Source organism: Rhamphochromis longiceps, linkage group LG11 (genome assembly GCF_057381845.1).
Source record: "Rhamphochromis longiceps isolate RC_006_pf linkage group LG11, R_longiceps_female_GT1.1, whole genome shotgun sequence".
NCBI classification, from domain to species: Eukaryota; Metazoa; Chordata; class Actinopteri; order Cichliformes; family Cichlidae; genus Rhamphochromis; species Rhamphochromis longiceps.
Genome location: NC_140567.1, coordinates 11712850 through 11736715, shown reverse-complemented (window position 1 = coordinate 11736715; position 23866 = coordinate 11712850). Strand labels below are relative to the sequence as shown.

General features: G+C 37.5%; 1 protein-coding gene across 1 annotated transcript; it reads left to right on the top strand.

Moving 5' to 3' along the window:
* Positions 1-1541: 1541 nt before the first annotated feature.
* Positions 1542-22636, top strand: LOC146658619 (doublecortin domain-containing protein 2-like). The gene is made up of 9 exons (XM_085421709.1): positions 1542-2220; positions 3085-3139; positions 6882-6958; positions 7199-7333; positions 7964-8113; positions 9101-9155; positions 9578-9755; positions 19541-19611; positions 20959-22636. Exons 1-9 carry the CDS (start codon positions 1934-1936, stop codon positions 21661-21663), a joined length of 1713 nt encoding a protein of 570 aa, XP_085277835.1. The 5' UTR covers positions 1542-1933; the 3' UTR covers positions 21664-22636.
* Positions 22637-23866: the final 1230 nt, after the last annotated feature.

The following is a 23866-nucleotide window of genomic DNA, read 5'->3' as shown; positions in this document are numbered from 1 at the left end:
CAGCCCTCTCATTTGGAACCAGCATTAGGAGTATACTAGCTTGTGACCACCTGAGGCTGGGTTTGCATCTCCTCCCAGTCTCAAACTGGAGGTCTTTTATGTTCAAAGAATAAACGAATCAATTTAATTTCATAGCATACAGAAAACAAATAAACAAAGCGGTCACTGCCTGTAGTTAATTGTACATTTGAGACAATACTCTATAACTTCTTATGTCATGAGAGTATTGCTAAATGCATCACGTTTTCATGCACCATACTATTGTACTACTATGACATCACGGAACCAACAGAGGCAACCCTCTGTGAATGGATAAGTACACAAATTACTTTTTATTGCATAAAAATACTTTCTTTTGGCTTCTTATCTTGCAGGTGTGTGTTTATGATCCGTTATTTGGTGTCCACTGCCCTCTACTGGTTGGAAAAGGGCACTATATGCCACTATAAGCAGCCCATCAATGCAAGGTTACTTGTATATACAGTTCGGTTGCCAAAAAAAAAAAAAAAAGAGAGCACAGAGCTTACTCATTATGAAGAGTTCAAATAAAGAACCTAACCCATTTTAATATAACTGACCTCATATCCTGTCTACTATGGTGTGTTTAAAAATATGATGCAAAACTTGGTGGTTTTTTGTTCCACTTCAAATTTCAGTATTCGGATAATAATCATACTAGTGTAAGCTATTATTGGCCCAGGCGTGAATTCTCTTTGTAAATGAATTACACTTTATGCATCATCTTCTAGGTAATTCACGCACTTACAGACGCTCATAATGTCACCGAAATGGCTCCAAAAAAGTACACCACAGTGGCTATATTTATTACATTTAGTTATATTTATTATAATTACTTGTGTAGAACTTTTGCTCTGAATTATCTGACGGACCTCTAACAAGCGGATTGCTCAGCAAAATTATAAAAATAAGGTGGAAAGCTTAGAACTTCACAGAAATCAACCACAGACAGTGCATTAGTAGTAATAGTTGTTGTTCGTCGTCGTCTTCTTCTTCTTGTTATTAGTAGTATCAGTATTGGTTCTAATGGAAACATTGCATTCATTAATTAAAATGAATCAGGGTCTTTTGACTTGTATGAATACATTTTCACTTTTGAGCAAAAGTACATAAGGTACACATATCTAGAAGCTGCGTTTCCAGAATAATTACAGTTCACAAGACAAACATGTTTTTCGCCCCGCTTTCAGGATGTCACCAGCAACCCGGCTTCGACCTGGTCTCATGGTGCCTCATTAACGTTCTCACCTGCCCACCAGGAGTATTTGGTTACAATTTTTTTTTTAATTATTATTATTTTTCTCTGATCACGGACTTCTTTGGGCCTATGCTGTTATCTTACCCCACACACTGACGGGGCGCATTTGAACACTTAGGTCTCCATCTCATCAGCTAATGATTGACTACCTGGTGATTATGGCTGTGCAAGGTCCCTTCTAATCGGCCAGGGGACGACGGCTTGTTCCCATAGATACATCCCAACAGTTGAGCTCCCATGATACCCAGTCTACATAGAGTAGGGAACTACTTAGACTCGCTGGGCTTTTTACCATCACCTGCGGTTTATAGCGGTGCACACGCTGTAGCGGTTACTCCACACACTCCTGTGCAGAGGAGCGGGAATTCTGCAGACAGCTGACATTTGTAACGCAGGGAAACGTCAGCACTTTTATACGCTCCATCATACTTTTAATCAGCAACTTTCTTAAGTGCAGAAAGCAGTTTTTTCCTCCTCTGGATTTTTCTCTGTCCAGTCTGCTGGTTGAAGATTTGCCTCCATTACCCATTTTTACTCAACCCAGAACATTTGACGAGAATGGAACAGCTCTAATGACGTTATAATGGCCCGTACCTCTGAACCGTGAGTTTGTTGTAACGTGTTTTTTTCCCTCTCCGCCCGCTTTTACGCACAAAGATGAGTTCGGAGAGGCCAAACTTTCTCTCTCAACCCGTGGTGAAGAACGTTTTCATGTTTCGAAACGGCGATCCATACTACGATGCTCGGCGGATAGTGATAAACCAAAAGAGGATGTGCAACTTTGAAACCTTGCTAAGAGAGGTGACGGGCGGCATACAAGCCCCGTTTGGAGCCGTGAGAAACATTTACACACCGAGAGGAGGTCATAAAGTTGACTGCTTGGAGAGCCTGAGGAGCGGGGAGCAGTACGTCGCTGCTGGGAGGGAAAAATTCAAAAAGCTAGAGTAAGCATACATTGTGGTTTAGGCAAATAAGCTAGCCTACTTTTATAAGGCTTTCACGCTGTGTCATTATACAGACGTCAATAAGCATTAGATGCATACAGCTGTAGATGACCAGGAATAAACCATCTACCAGTTGCGGATGCATTCAAGAGGGAAAGCTGGCCCTTAGCAATCATTGTTAATCGAGACTCATGCAAATTTCTTTTGAAATATCCCTACTGTTTCATAATCATTGTAGCTGACATTAGCAAATATATATGTACGCAAATCGAGCCAATTGTCAGACACGGAGCTGAGTCGTGGCTTTAAAGTTTTGCACCAGTGCTGACTCACGGCAGTGATAAATGAGATCAGCACTGTAGAGAAGTGTACTCTGCCCTAGCCTAAAAATAAGTGGCCTCATGCAGCAGATAATGAGATTTGAGCAGCCACTTATTCATAGAATGCAATGGAGAAGCAGCAGAGGGGAAGTTAATGTATCCCAGATGCAAAAAGATTGCATACTGTCTCCATCCTCCTTTATTTTTACAGTAAAAACCAGAGAAAGTGCATGCAGATTTATTTTCTTTAAATATTCAGATAAAAATGTTTGGAATATCAGCTGTGATGATGCAGGAACAATTGAAATTAACACTCTCTGTATAACAACTTATTAAATTTTGTGCAGTAAAAAGCTGCACATTTGGTAATTGACTTTATGCGACAAGTGGCTAAATTCTAGTTGTTTAACTCTTGGTACAGCTTTCAGCAGTTAGGGATGAGAATTTGCTAACTGCTGAAAACGTTATTCTGCATGTGTGGGGTGCAGAATACCTTACAGAACAGGAAACCTAACCTTTACGTCACGTTATCTCTTGTTTTTAGTTATCTACAGATTGGCTCCAGGAAGAAGAAAATGATGCAGACCGTTCCAATGCAGGTATGGCAAAGCGGCTTCAAAAGTCAGTAAGATCCACGCTGTTATAGGGTAACAGTGTTAACAGCCTGGAATTCCCAGGATTTTTTTTTATAGCTGGCTTTAAACTAGCAATTAGAAGAGATGGTTTATATAATTTACAGTTCCAATAATCCAGCTAGACTCCTCAAATGCTCTCTTACTACATCAAGTCCACAGGTTGCATTAGATTTAGTTTCAGACACTTTAGTGTGTTGAAGTGGCTACATTTCAACTACAAAGTTGTTATGTCCAGTTTTTAACATCCAAAACTGCTTCAAACTGAAAAATATATTTGGGAACACTCACAGCATAAAGATTTTATGAAGATCCTTGAAGAAAGGTGTTATGTTTAGCATTCCCCCTAATTGTTCTCTGTGAGGAATCACTGTGTTGTCGTCTCAGTTTCCATGCATTATTGATTTATGGATCATAATCCTCCCTCCTTTTAATACATCTTTAATGCATCAATGAAGTCAGAGCCAAAGGAGCTTAAAGTCAGGTAGCCCACAGGTTCATGACCTCCTTATTTTTTTTTTAAACTAATATAAAATGTATCCTGGCGAAAGCACAGAATGGTCTAGTAGAACCCAAAATAACAAATTTTGCTGACTTCATTTGCATTATGGACAAGATGTCAGAAAATAAAGAGGTGCAGAATTTGACATGCTAATTGCTGTCAGAGCAAATAATGGGGCACTCCAAATTTTGTCAGGGTATTCTAAAAAGTGTGCAGCCCATTTTTAAAATTATTGTAATTTATTTTTTTTAACTTATGACCACAACTTTAAAGACACTAGCTGTCATCATCTGCTCCTCTTGACTGTAACGTGTTTATCGTTCAAAGAGAACGTGCTCTTGATTATGTCTCATCACCCGCTGCAAGAACTTTCATTATAGATGACCTTGTTAATTGTTGTTTACTTCACTGGTATCTAGCGAGTGCACACTCAAGATATAACTGAGTAGGTGTGTGATGTGGCAGAGGTTCCATTTAAATGATGCACTGAAAGAACAAGGAGTTTCCTTTGTTTTGTTTTGTTTTCTGCCAAGTGGACTATGTACAAGGACGCTAAAACGAGCCGTGGGGACTTTTTGCCCACTATAGAATGAAAGATCAGATACTGATAAACAAATCGATAGATAATAAAAACTTGTGCGATGTCCCTAGAGACTGATGCATGCCTTGCCTTGCTTGGTTTCTTCCTGATTTGGATTGGTTAGCTAGGTCTAACAAAAAACATAAAATAAATAAAAATAATTCTATTCTCTAGCAAACAGCAGATTTCAGGATTTTTGATTGTGGTGTTTTATCATCTTCTGTGGTTTCCAAAGCCTCTCTCTGTAGTATGTTGTAGCATTTTCTCCCGGTGTGTTGTTAAAAACTGGTGTACCACTGAACATGCACCGCCCTTTATTTATCTAAGATTTTTTAATTTTACTTCTGACCTTCACACCTCAGTTGCCAGGTTGCACTCACACACACCAGAAGACTTTTAATATAACTCCTCCCTCATCCCATTCTCCCCTAGGATGCAAGTCTCACAGTAGGTTACAGGTGTTGTGGGACAAAACCTGCAGAGCTTACTCTCTGCAGCCTCACATCACAGGGGAGCTCATTCTTTTGCTGTCATGGACATCACGGATGATTTTAGTGTGGACAATAGCGGATTTTCTTTATAAGTAAAAGCTTTGATGTTGCTCTTTCTTTATTTTGTACTTTCGTGTACTAAAAATACAGGGAGTGCATAATTATTAGGCAAGTTGTATTTTTGAGGAATAATTTTATTATTGAACAACAACCATGTTCTCAATGAACCCAAAAAACTCATTAATATCAAAGCTGAATGTTTTTGGAAGTAGTTTTTAGTTTGTTTTTAGTTTTAGCTATTTTAGGGGGATATCTGTGTGTGCAGGTGACTATTACTGTGCATAATTATTAGGCAACTTAACAAAAAACAAATGTATACCCATTTCAATTATTTATTTTTACCAGTGACACCAATATAACATCTCCACATTCACAAATATACATTTCTGACATTCAAAAACAAAACAAAAACAAATCAGCGACCAATATAGCCACCTTTCTTTGCAAGGACACTCAAAAGCCTGCCATCCATGGATTATGTCAGTGTTTTGATCTGTTCACCATCAACATTGCGTGCAGCAGCAACCACAGCCTCCCAGACACTGTTCAGAGAGGTGTACTGTTTTCCCTCCTTGTAAATCTCACATTTGATGATGGACCACAGGTTCTCAATGGGGTTCAGATCAGGTGAACAAGGAGGCCATGTCATTAGTTCTTCTTCTTTTATACCCTTTCTTGCCAGCCACGCTGTGGAGTACTTGGACGCGTGTGATGGAGCATTGTCCTGCATGAAAATCATGTTTTTCTTGAAGGATGCAGACTTCTTCCTGTACCACTGCTTGAAGAAGGTGTCTTCCAAAAACTGGCAGTAGGACTGGGAGTTGAGCTTGACTCCATCCTCAACCCGAAAAGGCCCCACAAGCTCATCTTTGATGATACCAGCCCAAACCAGTACTCCACCTCCACCTTGCTGGCCTCTGAGTCGGACTGGAGCTCTCTGCTCTTTACCAATCCAGCCACGGGCCCATCCATCTGGCCCATCAAGACTCACTCTCATTTCATCAGTCCATAAAACCTTAGAAAAATCAGTCTTGAGATATTTCTTGGCCCAGTCTTGATGTTTCAGCTTGTGTGTCTTGTTCAGTGGTGGTCGTCTTTCAGCCTTTCTTACCTTGGCCATGTCTCTGAGTATTGCACACCTTGTGCTTTTGGGCACTCCAGTGATGTTGCAGCTCTGAAATATGGCCAAACTGGTGGCAAGTGGCATCTTGGCAGCTGCACGCTTGACTTTTCTCAGTTCATGGGCAGTTATTTGGCGCCTTGGTTTTTCCACACGCTTCTTGCGACCCTGTTGACTATTTTGAATGAAACGCTTGATTGTTCGATGATCACGCTTCAGAAGCTTTGCAATTTTGAGACTGCTGCATCCCTCTGCAAGATATCTCACTATTTTTGACTTTTCTGAGCCTGTCAAGTCCTTCTTTTGACCCATTTTGCCAAAGGAAAGGACGTTGCCTAATAATTATGCACACCTGATATAGGGTGTTGATGTCATTAGACCACACCCCTTCTCATTACAGAGATGCACATCACCTAATATGCTTAATTGGTAGTAGGCTTTCGAGCCTATACAGCTTGGAGTAAGACAACATGCATAAAGAGGATGATGTGGACAAAATACTCATTTGCCTAATAATTCTGCACTCCCTGTATGGTTAAAATGATTTTACAAAGCCATTTAATTACTGTCAAACTGTTGTTGCTAGTTTTGACTCTAGAGCTTGCATGCTATTATTAACCCTGATGAGTCTTTTGTATCCAGTATTTAGGATGAAGGGTTAGTAAAGTGCCCATTCTGTTTGGACTACAGTATGAGCATTGGTCTGCAAAGTCCCTAAAGTTTATACAGGTCTGTTGTTTTGAGCCTCCAGATCCCATGTGGACAAGGTGATTCACCAACAAGCTTTTAACTTAGTCCTGTTATCACAAAACATCAACATTACTCATTCAGCTTAATGCATTATTAAAAACTGCACTAATAGGTTTTTTCTTCCAGATAAATTTAATTAACAGCTGTATGTTTGATATAGACTTATTGACACTTTTTGACTGTTTCTTTTTTTCTCTTTTTTTTAGATTAAACCATTTCCACCAAATAGATTCATTGTGTCAGCTCGATTCCTGAAACCCATCAAGGAGCCATGCACCATATTGTAAGCTGAATTTTCATTTTTCAAGTTTTTAACTTCACTTTGGGAAAAAAATCTTCTTAAATTGTCCCATTATTTTGGATTAAATACACAATATAAATATATGACCAATTTGGACATAGAAAAGAAGTAGATGTAGTAGATAGGTAGTGTAAGAAAAACTGGACTTGACAATGGAAACTGAAGCAGTTTGCACCAAAGTTCTGCCTTTTATTTTTTTAACTGTGCATTTCCCTTCCATAGTGTGGTGGCAAATGGTGATATATTGAACTCCGCAGTGAGGCTGTTGGTCCACCAGAGGATACTGGGCCAGTTTGACAAGATACTAGAAATGATTACAGAGAAGATGGGTTTAAGAGTCCTCGGGGGAGTTAGAAGGTAGGTGGACAATTTCAAAAAACAAAAAACTGCATAAATGTACTGCATTTCTTTGCAAACTTTATTATATAAACTAATTTGCATCAGACTTTCAACACATGCACTTCCGTTACAGCACATTATTCCCAATTTCATATATTTGCATTATTGAATTTTGATTCGATTTTTGATCTCAAAATGTATTTACTACCGATGCTAAAATGGATTTTCTTTTATTAAGTAAAAATATACACTACCAGTCAAAAATTTGGACACACCTTCTCATTCAGTTATATTGTAGGCATATGCTAAAGACACCAAATATAAGAATTTAAAATATAAAACATGTTTTGAGTTATTTAACTTTTTTGTTTACTATACAATTCCATATGTGTTCATTCATAGTGTTGATGCCTTCAGTGTGAATCTATAATGTAAATAGTCAGAAAAATAAAGAAAAACCATTAAATGTGAAGCTGTGTCTAAACTTTTAACTGGTAGTCTATCTGCTCTGACACTATATGAAACATACATTCTACTGGCACAACAAAAGTCGGTATGCTTCATTTTTCAACCAGCTCAATAAACGATCACATGGAGCCAGCACATGATGTAAACAATAAGGCTTTTGATTCTCTTTGTGTGTTCTAGTCTCTTTACCTATGAAGGCCAACAGGTGACTGAGGGGAATCAGCTAGAGAGTGGTCAGCTTTATGTGGCTGTGGGAAGAGAAAAGTTTAAGAAGCTTCCTTACAGTGATCTGCTCTTCACCAAACCCAGAGGGACGAGGCGAGTCAGAGGGTAAAGAAAGTAACACTTTATCTTAACACTGAGTGCTTGATTTAAAAACAAAAATGAAGACTTGACATTTACCAAACTGTCACACATCTAAGATCTGCAAAATGATGTCATTAGGTTTGAAATTTTGCATTTGATTTAGCCTGCATTAAAAATAAACACAAGCATTTCTACAATAGAATTGCACACGAATAGCAGTGAGTCATGAGCACCGTTAATATCCATCACTATGTGTAGTCTTGAGTCATTCATGAAGAGCTGTGGAACTTTAAAAATAGAATACTATGGTGACCAGGGATGCTTCTTGGAAACCGTACAGTTTGTGTTTAGATCTTTTCCACTGGGGCAACTAATTACTCCTTTAGGGCTACAAAGCTGCTTTTAATTCCCTTGAAAACTACAATCCTCACGCATGTTCCATCTGTATGAAGGTGTTCTGTTTGAAATGATTATGATTACAGATAGATATTATAGGCACGTACACACAACTATGAAGAGCTTAATTATAGACAGACTAAAAAACAAACATAGATATTAGGAAGTTTGTGAACAGATGTTATTTAAGATAAGACAAGACTTTATTGATTCCACGATGGGGAGATTTTTGCGTTACCTCAGCTCAAGTACAGATATCAGAAGGAAAATACAAAAAATACAAATAAAATACAAACAAATAAAAAAGAAGTAAGATAATGCACTATATACAATGGTAGCATACACAGTATGTGATTATGGATATGGTTGTGGAAATATGCAAGACATAAACTATATAGCTTAAAATAACTTTTCTACCACTACTATTCCTATGCATAGACATGTACATGCACACACACGTACACACTAAATATACCTGCACATGTCATGTTCAAATGTATTACACTTCAATCCTTTATGTATGGGTTTCATGTATGTAAGTCAATATTCGTTAATCATTTTTGCAGTATCAAATATATATGTCAACACTTTTTGTCTGTTTTCTTTTTTTCACAGAATGAAATCTTATTCTTTGCCGCCCATCTACAGGTTCTCAAAACAGAGTGAAAATGTCAGTAGTCCAATATTTTGTGAGCTGTTATTTATTTATATTTTATAATCCAAAACTTTTCCAGGATTCTTTAATATGCAAAGCACAGAGAAAAGATTTTCTCTGAAAAATTCTGCTGGTTTAATTATTTAGGGATGGCTAGCAAATAATGATGTAAAAACATGGTGGTCTAGACTCCCCAGTCCTAAATTTTAAGCCTGAATTAAATTTAGGATCAAGTGGACTTGCAGAATTGTATTTCATTGTGAATATAAAATATTTAGTCATGTTTCTAAAAAAAACAAAACGTTATGGTTCATTTCAAAATCCCACCTTTGGATAAACTGATGCAGCAAACCCAAGATGTAAGTCTTTTTTTACTCTCCATCATCATGATTATGAGAAGTTTCTTACTAACTAAATCTGACTGCTACTTTCTGCAGGGTAAGTCGATGGTCCAGAGCAGTGACAGTGGAGATGGAGAGTCTCCTAAGGCCTCGCCTCCAAGCCACAACAAGGAACACCTGTCCTCCATTGTAAGAGAGATTTCTCAGGCCAGACTGCTCTCCTTAAAGAAGATTAAGAGCAGACAGAGCTTGACTCCTGGTGCATCTGACAATGGTAATGCAAAAACACGAAAAAGATCACCGTGAATAGAAGTGAAATTTTAATATCTACACCTGTTTGTTTTCATGGTGGCTATTAAGCTCAGCGGGGCTGTATTCATCCCGAAGTCAAAGAAAGGAAAGCATTGCTACTGTATATAGTATAGGTTTATATTTAAGGGTTACTTTGACTACACTGGATAAACAATATAGCAGTGACATGCTCTTGCTCATATTATTCTGGGGCTTGCATTTGTAATTATATCCTTAAGTAGTTTGTTTGTAATATATATTTAAACATAGAGTTATAATCAGTAGTATTTACTTGTTTCAACACCGTCAAAAAAGTCACATTTTAATAAAAATGAGCTAGTGAAGGAAAATCATACAAAAGGAATCTAATCAAAGTTTGTTTGACATATTATTACCCAAGAACTAAAATAGTTTAGTTCATGGATAATAATATACCCAATAACCAATAGTTAGCAACACTCATGCTCCTGTGATTCTGTCATCATCATCACCACTTTCTGTATTCATTTTTCATCTATAGAGTATGGTAGATGTGTGCAAGTGGAAGGTATCAGAATAATCTACTTCTTTAAGAATTTGCCATCCCATGTTTCACAAGTGGTGTTTATGTGCTGCTGAGAGTTTAACATACACAAAAATATGATGTAATGCTTTGTCACTGGAATCTTATGTAACCTGCTGCATTCATAAATGTCCACACAGTGGCACTGTTGCTCTGCAAAATATTTGCCATGAAATATTAAAAGTAGGTCTAACATGATGACATTAACCTTTATTACAACAAACACATTACGTCATCTTCTTGTGATACGTATATAATAATGTCCTACAGAAAGTTTGGCACCTGCCATCCTTTTTTTTTTTTTTTTTGGAAATTAGGAGGTTTTGCTGCTCTGGGACTCTTAATCTCATTATTATTATTATTCATCCATCTATCCATTCATCCATTGTCTTTATGATTATCAGTTTTAAAGTCAAAGGGAAGCAAATCTTCTGCAGACTGCTGCTGACCTTGTTATAACTGATTCTGTGGTATGAACCACATTACGTCATGTTGTGGCTCTTAATAGATTTTGCCTGTTGGCTCTCTGGCAGGGGATTTGACAGCAGAACCCCCAAAAGAGCATGGAGAATTTGTGACTGTGGTTCAGAGGAGGTGGCTTTTTGCATCAAACGAGAGAACTGAGGAACGTGTGTGTGTGTGTGTGTGTGTGTGTGTGTGTGTGTGTGTGTTCTCTGTGTTGGTATGTTCATGTCTGCATTTGCAGCCTGTAATGTCACCCTCAAAATTGCCTGTATCAGATTGTGTGGCACGTCATATTACAGGCACAGAAAAGCATACTGCATTGTTGGTCCCCTTGGATGACATTGAGCAAAAATTACATTAACAGACAGACATCTCAGAAAACAAAATCTGACATAAGACATCTTTAAATGGCTTTGAGGACATTTCACTTTCTCATGCAGTCCTCACCGTTTGACCTGTACAATGCTTTCTTAGTCCTTTCATGTTAGTGAGACACAATATTTTCCTTATTTGTTTGGTTTCATAGAAAGACGGAGTGTTTGTCTCTGTCCATGGTCCTGATTTCACTCTAAGCAGTATATTTAATTCCCAAAGACATCTTTATTCTTTTTATTTATTGCTTTTTTTTTTGTTTTGTTTTGTTTTTTTGGTTCTCAAATGAAACATGAACAAATACTGGCTTACACAACAACGACAACAACAATAAAAATGTCCCTTTAGCCTACCATCTTAGGTAGGTTAAATTCAGTGTTGTGTTAGTATTTGGCTTTGCAACAGGAACACAGTGTTCATATCACCTTTTATGGTGATTGTAAGCAGCACAGAGGTGTTTGGTGTTATTTTCCCTTTGGGAAATCCTGCCCTGGCCGGGCATGAGGTAAATACACCCCGCTCTGGTGCCAAAAGGAACACAGCCAAAAGGTTGCCAGACTGGCAGAGGCTGTGGAAAGTACAAAGCATGAAACCCACACTTCAGATCTCTGATGTGTTGGAACATTGGAACCAAGACAAAAGATATTATATGATTATAAAAGCATCAATTCATTATAAATGTATTTGTCAAAGATGGCTTTGGAATGAGGGATGAGACTGTAAGGACAAGCAAGCCGATGACAGCGGGAAAAAAAGACAAACGAGACCGAGTGACCCTGTAACCGGAGATTCTCCCTCTGCAGTGCACTCACTGTGTTTACAACATGGAGTTTAGTTTTTGAGTGCGTGTGTCTGTGTGTGTGTGTTCACCAGTCCCCGTTACTCACCGTCTATTGTAAAGCCTTTACCTTTGCTGTTTCATTAGGGAACACAATGCTGAGTGAGAGCAGAGAGAAGGGAGAGGAGGTGTGACATCTCATGCAGCAAACTTGGAATGAATGACATGAATTTGACCTTAATATAACAAAGAGACCCAGCTTAACCCTTGCATCCTGTTCAGGTCAAATGTAGCCTTTTTTGACATTTGACAGCAGAAAACGTACCCTAAATGTCATGCTTTTGACCTGGATTTTAAGACTTTTTATAAAGTGACCCAAAATACACAAGATGTATTTAAAAATTGTATTGTATAATATAAATTGTTGTACCCTGAGGCTGTTCAGGGTCAAATTTGACCCATACAATTGCAATTGATTTTGGATATATATCAATATTCACCAAAGTATTCCCAGCCAGCCAAGAGACTTAAGGTCAAATTTGCTAATGTCTTATGCCAGTGCCATCTGGGTTTTGGCATTAAAAAAGTACTCTTGGCATTGAGAGTGCAGTGATAAGATTGTTTGGAAGAGGTGGGAGCTCAAAGATTTTTGCACCAGAACCTGTTGTGTCGTATTTCTGGGATTTCCTTTCTCAAGTCATAAAATATAAAGAGGAGGATATTTAAATCAAGCATCATGCAGTTATGTAGTATGTGGGAAGCATATGTGAAAATGCCACATACGTAAGGTTTTAGTGGTTAGGCATAACAACTCCCAACAGTTCCAGAATGTTCTCGTGATTTCCGCTTTTGATAAAATATGTTTAAATTCATTATATTTGTTATGTTTTCATGTGTTGAGTAAAACAGGGCATGCTACTGTGTGATGGTAGATACCATCCAGTAGCCTAAACGATACATTCTTCCTGCTCTCTGAAACATTAATTAAGGATTATTAACATTATTGTTAATTTCAGAGATGCTATTTAGACATTCTAAATTGACCTGTAGTTCAAAACACACTTAATATGAGGGGAATTAACCCAGACTATACTGTGAAGGCATGAAACATAACCAGTATCTGTGGGTTAAAAGACTTAACCAGAAAGACACATGGCTTGTTGGTTTGGTCTTTATTATTCTTTTAAACTTATTGGTCCAATTTAGTCAGTGTTAGCGTTTTCTTTCAAAAACAGCTTGAATGGAAGCAATTAGCAGTTGTTGCTAGCCTCAAAATAGAAATGGGATGTTTATCAGTGTTCTCTTTCTTAAATGGCCTCTGTGGCCAATTCAGTTAATGGCTCTCCTGGGAAAAGAAGGGGAATGCAGCAGAACCAAAAGGGGAGACAAAGAAAAGCGTAACCGAAAAAGGAGAAAAGGATGTGTTTAGACAGGTGATTGGGGATAAAGAAGGAGAGAAGAGGGAATAAAAAGCTGAGATGATGAAGTGAGTAGAACATTATGGAGGTGGAGAAGGGAGGAAAAGGGAAAACAGGTGGAATCAAACAGTGAATTTGATGAATAACCAAGGGATGATGAAGCATGAGTACTGGATGGAATAAAAAAAAAAAACGCTCAGAGAGATATTAACGGGTAGAGGGATGGGTGGGGTTTGGATAATTGCCTTTCATTTGGATAATCTCTCCATTTAGAGTCATCAAAGCAGATTTTTAGTTGCCTGGGCCCCTCGCTGGCGCCAAATTGCTGCTCTGAAAATCAACAAAAGAGCCTTGTACTTCAAGAAGAAATTACTGATAAAAAGGTATGCACAAGAGGAGAGAGAGGAAAGGTAAAGGCAGAGCAGGGTTCTACTGATTATCTGAACTTTTACAGGCTGTGTACATGCCTACTTATTACATTAACACTGTTGGTGGGGGGTGGATGAGACACTAATTAAAGGGTCAGGTTTATTTTGTTCCCTAAAGAACTTTTTGTGTGATTAAATTTGTGGAATACTTTTAATCCAGGATGCTTTTTCTTGTAGGAAGAAATAATAGCACACAATGCAATAAATAGTGGATGTAATGCAAGCTACAGTACAAATAATGATTAGAAGTGGAAGCCAAACATTGTTTTCCACTTTGTAGTTAGTTACTATAGGAAGTTACTATAGGATTCTTTGCAGCTTGAAACCCTCAGAAATAGGGTAAAAAAAAATGCATCAGCTTAGCTAAAAATGGGCTTTCTATTTCTACTTCTATTTACTTACAGAGCAGCCAATATTCCAACATGGTTCATCATGCCTTTTATTTAAAAATATAAATCTAGAGATGTTGAATTTCACACACATGATTTCTGCACTTGCATTAATACTTCAAGGGCATTCACTTTACACAGAACCTTCATGTCTGAATAGCATGGCTCCCTTCTTTTCTTGTACTTTATCTTTTTGAAGGTAGCAGAAGCCAGTTGAATTTCTGTTGTATTTAAGTATGTTTTATGAAGGATGTACAGCATACATTTTCTCAAAAGGGCTTTGATTTGAAGTCAGTTTTAAATAAGAAAGGGAACAAAAACCATTCTTTGTATTATTTGAAAGTTGAATGTGAGAGAAATAAAAATTGCTGGACATGAGTGAGTGAGCTTGTGTGCATGTGTGTTTGTGTGATTATGCTTGTCTCTGCATGCCTTTGCGTATGCACAAGCCAACCAACCAGATCAAACCTCAGCCTCTGGTGTCATAAAATGTGATTCTGCTGGGGGGAATTAGCCCTGTTAGCATATGTATCTATAATGCTTGTCAGAGTGAAATAGGGTTCAACCCAGTGTTAGGAGGCAGGAGACATGTACACAAAGAGAGTGTGCATCTCAAATCGTGTGCCTGTGTCAAAAAAGAGGCTAAGCAGTGAGGGATGAATGATGGCACCACTTTTTTTTTTTTTCATTTGCTAAGTTCTGACAACGTGTGCTGTGTGTGTGTGCGCACACATGTCTGTTTTTATGTGCATTTGTGCACACGCTCATATGTCAAATTTCCGACATCACCGCCATGCTTGTCTGTTCTTCGTGGATTCTTCTATTCCTTTCATCTCCTTCCTTTTCACTACAGCAGAAAAGGGTTCTTCATGACCCATTGATGCAGGATTACTGGATTAAAGAGCAGGGAAGCTGTACTAATCTGCCACATTCATCTGTTAACAAGTGTTTTGGCTGTGACATACAACAGCACCGGCTGTGATGGTGATGTGTTAAGGTGATGTGTGACACTCTTATTGACACAAATATTCCTCATGTCTATCAGGTTCAATCTCTACTTTTCAGGCTTGTCTTTTTTTTAGCATTTCTCTTCATTTGGCCATCTAAAGTTTATATTATTTGTTAAAGAGAGGTTTAGGAATGCAAGCAAATGGCATCAACGATGCATTTTAAAATGTGTTTTTCTTTCTTTTCTTCTAGTTTTAGTCCATATAATGTAGTTTAGAGGATAAAGAGAACATGAACAACTATCAGAAAAGATATAAATCAATTAGTAATTAAATAAATATACAGAAGACTATCAGTGCTTGAATTATTAGAGAAAGGAATTGCGTTCAGTGTTTTCTTAGATTTGATGATTACAACTCAACAGCATAAGTACTTGAACTTGGAATAAAATGGTCATGCTCTCATGTTTTTTTCAGTTATGTAGAAAGGAAAAGAAATCAGATTTTAATATGTGTTCATATTGCACTTAGACATTCATTCAGATTAAAACCTTTGTTTAATGAAAACGGTCAATGGCAAGATTTCAGGCAACTTTGAGAACAGTGCAGGGGAAAAAGCTCCATGAATTATTTAAACATTTAACAGAAGCTGTGACCTTTATAAATATTACTTTGGCTGTCTGGTTGCAACATTGTTAAGCAAAGGTTTTCTTTGATTTAATGTCAAAGCTATCTAAGCACAGAGCATATGAGGAATTTTCTACACAAAAGTGCATGGCATTTTTTTTTCCAGATGTATCTTGGAAACAAATCTCAAAGATAAAGGCTATACATAAGAAATACTTAATGCCACAGTGTAGACAGCTTGTGTCTATTCTTAATGCTAGACATTTCAATATACCATATCTTTTAAAAGGACATGGCAAGGTTTTGCACTTCCATTATATAACAATAATATTTAGCGATGGCAACAAATGCCAAGATAGTGATCCATTGTACTGAGTTAAGCTCCGAAACTGGTGGATCTTACCATTCTAATAATACCAACAAAGGGAGATTCCAGCTGTCTTTATGAGTAAAGTCCTTAGGGTTGATTTGGAGTAAGTGACATGTGAGTCACCAAATCTTCATTAGCATTATAAGTATCAAGTCATGTTATTGTGGTATCACAGAATGAAAGAGTTAGACCAGTCAACCATTTTTATTCTCAGCTGTTCAGCTTTTCTGTGTTTCAGATTTATGTAAAGCCAGCAGCAGCTGGGTCTCCCATGTAGCCATACAGTCATTGCATGTTTTAACAGGACCCTGGTCAGTGACCGGAGCGCACATGCAGAGTGGCAGCATTCCAAATCACTGTGCATGTTGTTTTACACCCAACTATAACTCAGGTACAGGCTGAGTGGATTAAATCATCTGGGTGTAAATATGCAATTTACTGTACTGTCCAGTGAAATACAAGGAGTGATGTGTGAAGTGATTCAGGTCCATTAAGTAGTATTTCAAGACTTGAGAATTTATTAGCTGCAGTACAGTTAATGCTAAAGTAGACCAGGCTTGTGGAGGCCAAGCAAATAAATAAATAAAAGTACACATGTGTGTGATGTAGTGTGGTGCTTCCACAGTGTAGTAGTTTACACACTCGCTTAACAAAAGCGCTCCAGCTTGATCCTGAGAGGAGACACGAGTCCCTCGAGGGTTGTGTCAGGAAGGGCATCTTGCTAAATCAAACATGCAGAGTGACCCCCTTGTGAATAAGGGATCAGCAGAAACTGGCTTTACTGTGTAAAGCAGTGATTTGTTTTGCTCTGAGTTACAACCTACTGCAAGTGTCACCCTGTCAGAGGTTATTATGCCTGGTGATCATCAGCACTGAAAATGTTGCAATAACAAATGTCTATCCTACCTAGTATCCACAGATACTAGACAGAGCACAGTAGTTATTTTTTCTGTAAGGAAGATTTGGTTAAAAAAACAAGGTAAAGAAGAGTTTTACCTGGGTTAATGGTTTTCTAAAAAGTCCCAACACAAATTAGAGAATAATTTGCAAATTTGCAGAACAACAAAAAGAACAGTGTAGATTATACCACTCACTCACAGATTCCTTTGCAATAGTGGTTAAAAATGTCCTGTGGAGAAGTTTATTGGACTTTAAAGTGCTTCCTGAAGGAGTGGAAAATCTTTGAAACATTCTTGTAGAATGCATCTCTTTGCTCATGTTTGATTATTAAGTTCTGTATTAACCTCTTCACTACACCTTCTAAGAACATCACATGATTTCAGCAATCCTTTACATCTGGTAGGCAAAATGATAAAATACCTGCTTTGCTACTGTGCTAAGACTTGAATTTGGTGAAATGTCCTTTGGCAACTTTTTAACAATGCATTTCAGGATTTAGATCAGCAAAAAAACCCTGCATCGCTAAAAGCAGACTGTATTTGTGTGTGCACGTGTGCAATCTATCCAGCCTATCACTTCATCTTGAGTTGTGTTTTATTGCATTTCTCTGGAGCGACAATCATCTGTAACTTTACCTTCCAAGATAATGCCAGCAAGAGTCGTTTATATGAGTAATTATATCTGCTTGCAGTTGCATACAATTTTACTTCTTACTAATGGATGCAGCACATCATCTGAAATGTGGGTGTGCTCTGTCTGCTTATGCCTTGTGGAGGAGGGAGTGTGTGTGTGTGTGTGTTTGCCTGATTATGAAAGGAAAAGTCAGACACATTTTACACTCAGTTGCACACACATACATAAAGCAGTCCAACCATTTGCAAAGCCAGACTCTCCGGATATACTGGAATGAGAAAGAAGGGGGAGATTCTAAATATCATATTTAATTTGATTTAGCATTTTCATGAGCCTGTTCCTCATCCTTAAATCATGTTAAGATGTTTAGAGTCATAGCAGCTCCTCCTCTGCTTACTGCTTACACTGAATCGCTTGGCCCTCACTCCTAATGAATGCGGGGTGATTTCCATAAAATATTCTTAAAGAGGTCTGTTATTATTACCATAACGTTTCATCTCCCACCATGGCTAAACTTCAATCAGTTTTGCATTTGAAATGCATTAAATGTCTCCATAAACTCTTCTAATCTCTACCGGAGTCATTTTTCTTCCTTAACCGGTATGTGTAGAAAGGAAAACTAATATTAAAGATATTAATTGCACTGTTCTTTTTTTCATTCCTGATTAGAAATTTCAGTCTCATCCAATGTTTCAAAACAAGTGTGTAATTATGTTGTTTATCAGAGCGTATACTTGTCTTCCTCTTATGTTTAGGGTTAATTACTCCAAGGTCTTTGATGCACATGCTCACATGAAAATAGAAAAGCCCCGTATCCATTTTCACACTCCAACAGAACTGCCTTGCTGAGCTGAGCTTGTTTGGAGTTGTAGTACGATGTCTTCATTTAAATTCCTGGACTCCCAGTCTCACTTTACAGTTGTTTGTGTTTCCTCGGGGGGAACTGGAGGATTTCTTCTACAGGCCTCTAGTCTGTTGGATGATTATCATGGGTCATCATATTTGTTTTGTGATATCATACAAAAGCAATGGTTAAAGGAGAAAACCATCTACTTTGCATGCCTGTGGTGATGATTAGGATGATTACTGCAGTGGTGATAATAAAGATGAAGACAATGTTAAACATTCAGTGTAAAATTTAGATCACTAAATGAGCTTATAAAATGTTTACTGGCTCTCTCCTGCACACTTCCATTGTCTAGGGAAAGTTGTTTACTTGCAACAAATTATCTTGGGTGCTTTTCCTTTAGACCAGCAGGTGTCACTCTTGTGCTGCATGTATTCAAATTTGGCAACATCTGCTGAATAAAAGCTGAATAATTTCAACAAGACTTCGACTGAAGGACGAATAAAAGCACCCATATTTATGGGACAGATTTTTTGGGTTTGTAAAATGAATTAATTTGCAGTGAGTGCGAAAATTTTGGTTTCAGGGTCTTGAAAAGATGAGCAGTGGGCACATAAAGGAACACTTTGGCTCTTTAATGCCCAAAGATTGACAAGATTTGAGGGCAAGTTTTTACAGGTGTGACACTATATTCATCTGCTTTTTTTTTTTTTTTTTTTTTTTTTTTTACATGTATTCATTAACATTGTCAATTATTATTATTTTACTGTATTTTACATGTTTGTTTCTGAATGAGTCCAGTTAAGTCTACTGCATCTATACCAGGATAGTAGGACACTCTTTATTTACCTTTCCTTTATGTTGTACTGGCCACAACAAGCCTTTTCAGTATTCAATATTGCACATTAGGATGGAACACAACTGGAAAACATGCTTTAACTTGTTTTTTTCGGTACTTTAAGGAATCAAATACCTCTCTGTAAAATGAGCTTCTGATTTTGCATGCAGAGCTAATATTGTCTGTTTTTCTAGATGAACTGGAACAGAAGTTTGATGAAGGAAATGCTGATTGCCAAAAACTAGAAGACAATGGACCTGAAGCGGTATAAACATACACTACTCACTCGCTCTTTTTATTTTACATATATATTTACAGTCATTTTTATACATAATCCCTCATTTTCAGACTCAAGTTATTAAACAAAGCATTTTTAAATAGGATTGTTCTTAATACTAATAATGAAAGTCAGTGGTGGTAGTCTAGTCTACCTGACTGACAGCCTGAAGTCTAGAACCCATGGACATCACCAAATGCTGTTCTTCCTCCTTCTTGAGGTGGCAGGTTTTTACTCCAGCCACATTCAGTAGTTGCTTGTTTGTGGGTCTCTCTGCTTTTTCTTCAGTTAACTGAAAAACATGCTTTATTTGATTGGGGTCAGGTGACTCACTTGGCCATTGAAAAATATCAGATTTTTTTTTGTCTTGACATATTCTTGGGTTGCTTTTGCAGTTTGCACTGTGAAGCACTGTCTGATCAGTTTTGCAGCATTTGGCTGAATCGGAGCAGAGAGTACAACCCTGTACACTTCACAGTTTATCCTGCTACTTTGTCATTCACATCATAAATAAACACTAGTGACCTGGTTTCAGTAGCCATACATTCCCATATGTCCATCATGTCTGACAGATGATGTGGTATGCTTCGGAACATGGGCTATTCCTTTTCTTCTCCATGCTCCTTTCCATGATTCTTGATTTCATCTGACCAAAGAACAGATGAAAACGTTGTTCCAGAACTGTGTAGGCTCTTTTAGATATTTGCTATGTTCTTCCCATTCTTCAGTGGAACCACTGATTTGCACCTTCTCTTTCCATTTATGAAAGCATCTCTTCATTTTAGACTAAGCTCCTTGATAGTTTTCTTGACTGGTCTAGAAGTCGTGAAGGCTTTTTTCGTAACCAACAAACGATGGTGTTCCAGTCCTTTTGGTTTTGCTGAGCTGGCCAGTGCATAGGTCTCATAGGTTTTTGTTTTTTTTCATGTCTTTGGGACATCACATTGAGAATTCGGGGGAAAAGATACCAAATACTTGGATTCATCTCCAGATCTTTTTCTGCTTAATTTTTTGATAAGATTATGAGGGGACGGACTGGTTTCACCTGGGCATGAAACCGCTTGTCAGTTAACTGTTCAATTACTTCAGGCGTCTAAAAACTATGTATAAAAATGACTGTAATTCCTAAACAGTTACAGTATGGCAATAATTGATTGCTGTTTATCGTTTCTTGATGTTTGATTTAAAATCTACTGTGCGGGTGTACAGAGGCAGATAGCACCAACGAACCATAGCATCAACAGAACAGTGTAAATCACAGAAAGAATTCAACATACTGCATCTGTTAAAATATTTAGAGATATTAATTGCTTCTGTGGTTATACTGCATTACAGAAACTTGATGCTACTGATACAAATGAAACAGAGGAGAATGTTGAAAAGCCAGAAGAAAAAGAGGAGGTTGCCACTGAAAATGGCAGAGAAGAAGGTGATTTACCTAGCAGTGAAAACAAGATGAATAACCAGGAGACAAACGGTGAAAAAGAGGGGGGAGGTGGAGGAAAAACAGAAATCGATGGACAAAAAGATGGAAAAGGAGAAGACATAGCAGAAAATGAGAAGAAAGTGGAGGAAAAGAAGGAGGATCCAGAAAAGAATAAGAAGGTGTTTAATGGTGAAGAGTATGGATCTAGCAGTGATAAGGCTCTAGACAGTAAGGAGGCTGAGGATGGAAACAATATGTCTTCTCAAGGTGAAAGGAGGAAAATTGTGGAAGATGAGAAGGAAGATAAAGACCACACTGAGGTGGAAAAAAGCACTACGGATCACACTAATGATGTAGACACAGTGGAGGAACAGAAAAAGACGGGAAACGGCAACGATCCAGAGACGACTCAGTCAGATAACGAGACTAAAGAGAACGATAGCAGTAGAAGTAGCAGAGGCAACAGTAATCAAGAAGAGGATGAAAACGAAACAAAAGAGGGCACTACCAAAGAGTCAGGTGAAGAAGAAGAGAGCAAGGTGAATGCTGAGGTCAGTGGAGAAGATAATGAGGTAGAAGGTGAAGCAGAGCTCAACACAGATGAGAAAAAATGAACCAGCAAAGATGCCGAGTGCACACACAGGGGAAGATGGTGATCAAGAGAGGCAAGACGAAAGTGAAAAATTTAAAGGATAGGAAAAAACACCAAGTTCTTTATACTGAAAATATGAAATTACAAAATCTATTTATATAATGAAAGTGACAGATGAAAATTTATAGAAATTTATAGAAAACAAAGCAATATAAAAGCAGTTTTGCAATGCTGAGCATGTAACCTAAATCTTTAAATGGTTGTCTGCTAAACTACAGAAACACCATATGGATCAAAACTTTATAACTTTCATGTTTGAAACAGAATACACATATAAAATCCATATATATTCTTATTTTTGCATTAAAAATGTTCTTAACTAATAGGTTGCTTTATTGTTTCTTTACACACTGTCTGTGAGCACTGTTGTGAGTGATGCAGAGAAATGATAATATAATAATATCCTTTGAAATTTTTCGAAAGAATGGTTATGCCTCTCATAGAAACTCATACAAATGTATTTAACGAGACATATATTATTGTTTGTTTTTGAATGGTAAGCTAATTTATAAAAAATTCAGATCTTCTTCCTAAATGAGTGCTTCCATCTGTAGGGCTAAAGTTGTCACTGAATGATTCAGTTAGCATCAAAGTGATGTGCATCATATAAATTTAACATACCAGAACACTCGTGCAAGATTTTTGTCCATTATATTTTTAGTCCCCTCTAACGGCAGGATCAACACATCACACTAGTCAACATCTTTTATAACAATGATGTTTCATCCCTGTAATGCAGTTCCAGAGACTTACAGAATTATTCCCAGTCTACAAGTGCAAGTGGAGGCCCAGAACCTTACTGTTACGCCTAATGTTGATTTCTGTCACTGAACCATATTTTCAATGTCTAATTTTTAAAGGCAGTTTCATGTCATATTATTTTGTAATGTTGCTGCTATGCCAATGTCCATCTGCTTCCAGAAAAATTAAACTGAGGGAAAAAAAGACAGTTTTTTTGGTCTTCTGTAACTGATACTTCAGTGCTGAAATGCATTAGTCAATGGAATAGTAAAAATAAAATCATTTAAAAAAGTGATGATGATGTATGATATTGGAAATTAATTTCACAGCAGGCGTAAAGCTTTTTTTAAAAGTTCACTGAGATGGAACTACACTCTCCATTCCACAAGAGTTGAGATGTACGTGTAAAATGTAAATACAAGAGATTTAAACGTTTTAATGTCCCATAAGCCCGTTTTTCATTCACTTTAGAACATAGAATGATATCAAATATTTAAACTGAGAAAACTATTTTGCAAAAGAAGAAGAAAAAAAAAGGTCAGGATTCTAACTGCTCAGTAGTTTTCAGTCCTACTTTCCTCACTTTTCTTTTCATGATGGGCCAAATGTTTAGCACCTGGACTTTTCTATTAGAAGGCCTTGTTGTAGTAGATGCAGTATGCAGTTTAGTGTCTTATACAATCTGAAAAAGATTCCATCTGCATAGAAGCATGGGCACTAATGCACCTCCACACCATCAGTGATACAGGCTTTGTAACTAAGTATCAGTAACAACCTGGATGGTCCCTCTCCTCTATACTCTGGAGGATGTGATGTCCATGCTTTTCAAAAAGAATCTCAAATTTCAATTCTTTTCATGGTGGAACAGCTTTCCACTTTGACTCAGTGTATTTGGATCATGTTCACAGATGTAGATTTTTCTGTGGATCACCAACACGTTCTGGAAGTTTTCCTGAGCCCATGCAGAATCCATCCTGTTTTTAATGCAGTGCTGCCTGAGGTCTCAAATATCACATTCCTGTCCCTTCCGCACAGAGATTTCACCAGACTCTGTGTAGTAGATGTGATATTTAAAGTCTTTGCAATTTTACATTCAGGGACATTATTCAGATGTTTTTTTTTTACAAATTGGACAATTTGTCACTGCCTCTGTAAAATGCTCAGTCATTTTACTGACCTGTTGCCAGTTAACCTACTTAGTTGCAAAATGTTCCTCCTGCTGTTTCTTTTTCAGTAGCATTTATATTTCCAACCCCATCACAACTTTTTGAGATGTGTTGCTGCCAAACTCAAAATACAATTTTTCCTGAAATAGTAAAACAACTATGTTTTCTTTTCTCTTTGGTGAATAAAATATCGGTTTATGAGATTTTCAAGTCATCAGATTCTGTTTTTATTTACAGCGTCCCAACTTTTTGTGGGAC

Bases quoted from the DNA above. Each gene is read 5' to 3' on its own strand.
- LOC146658619 (XM_085421709.1), top strand. From the start codon at position 1,934: ATGAGTTCGGAGAGGCCAAACTTTCTCTCTCAACCCGTGGTGAAGAAC. The intron at 7,334-7,963 runs GTAGGTGGACAA...TGTGTGTTCTAG, and splicing joins GTCCTCGGGGGAGTTAGAAG to TCTCTTTACCTATGAAGGCC. The intron at 9,756-19,540 runs GTAATGCAAAAA...CTGTTTTTCTAG, and splicing joins TCCTGGTGCATCTGACAATG to ATGAACTGGAACAGAAGTTT.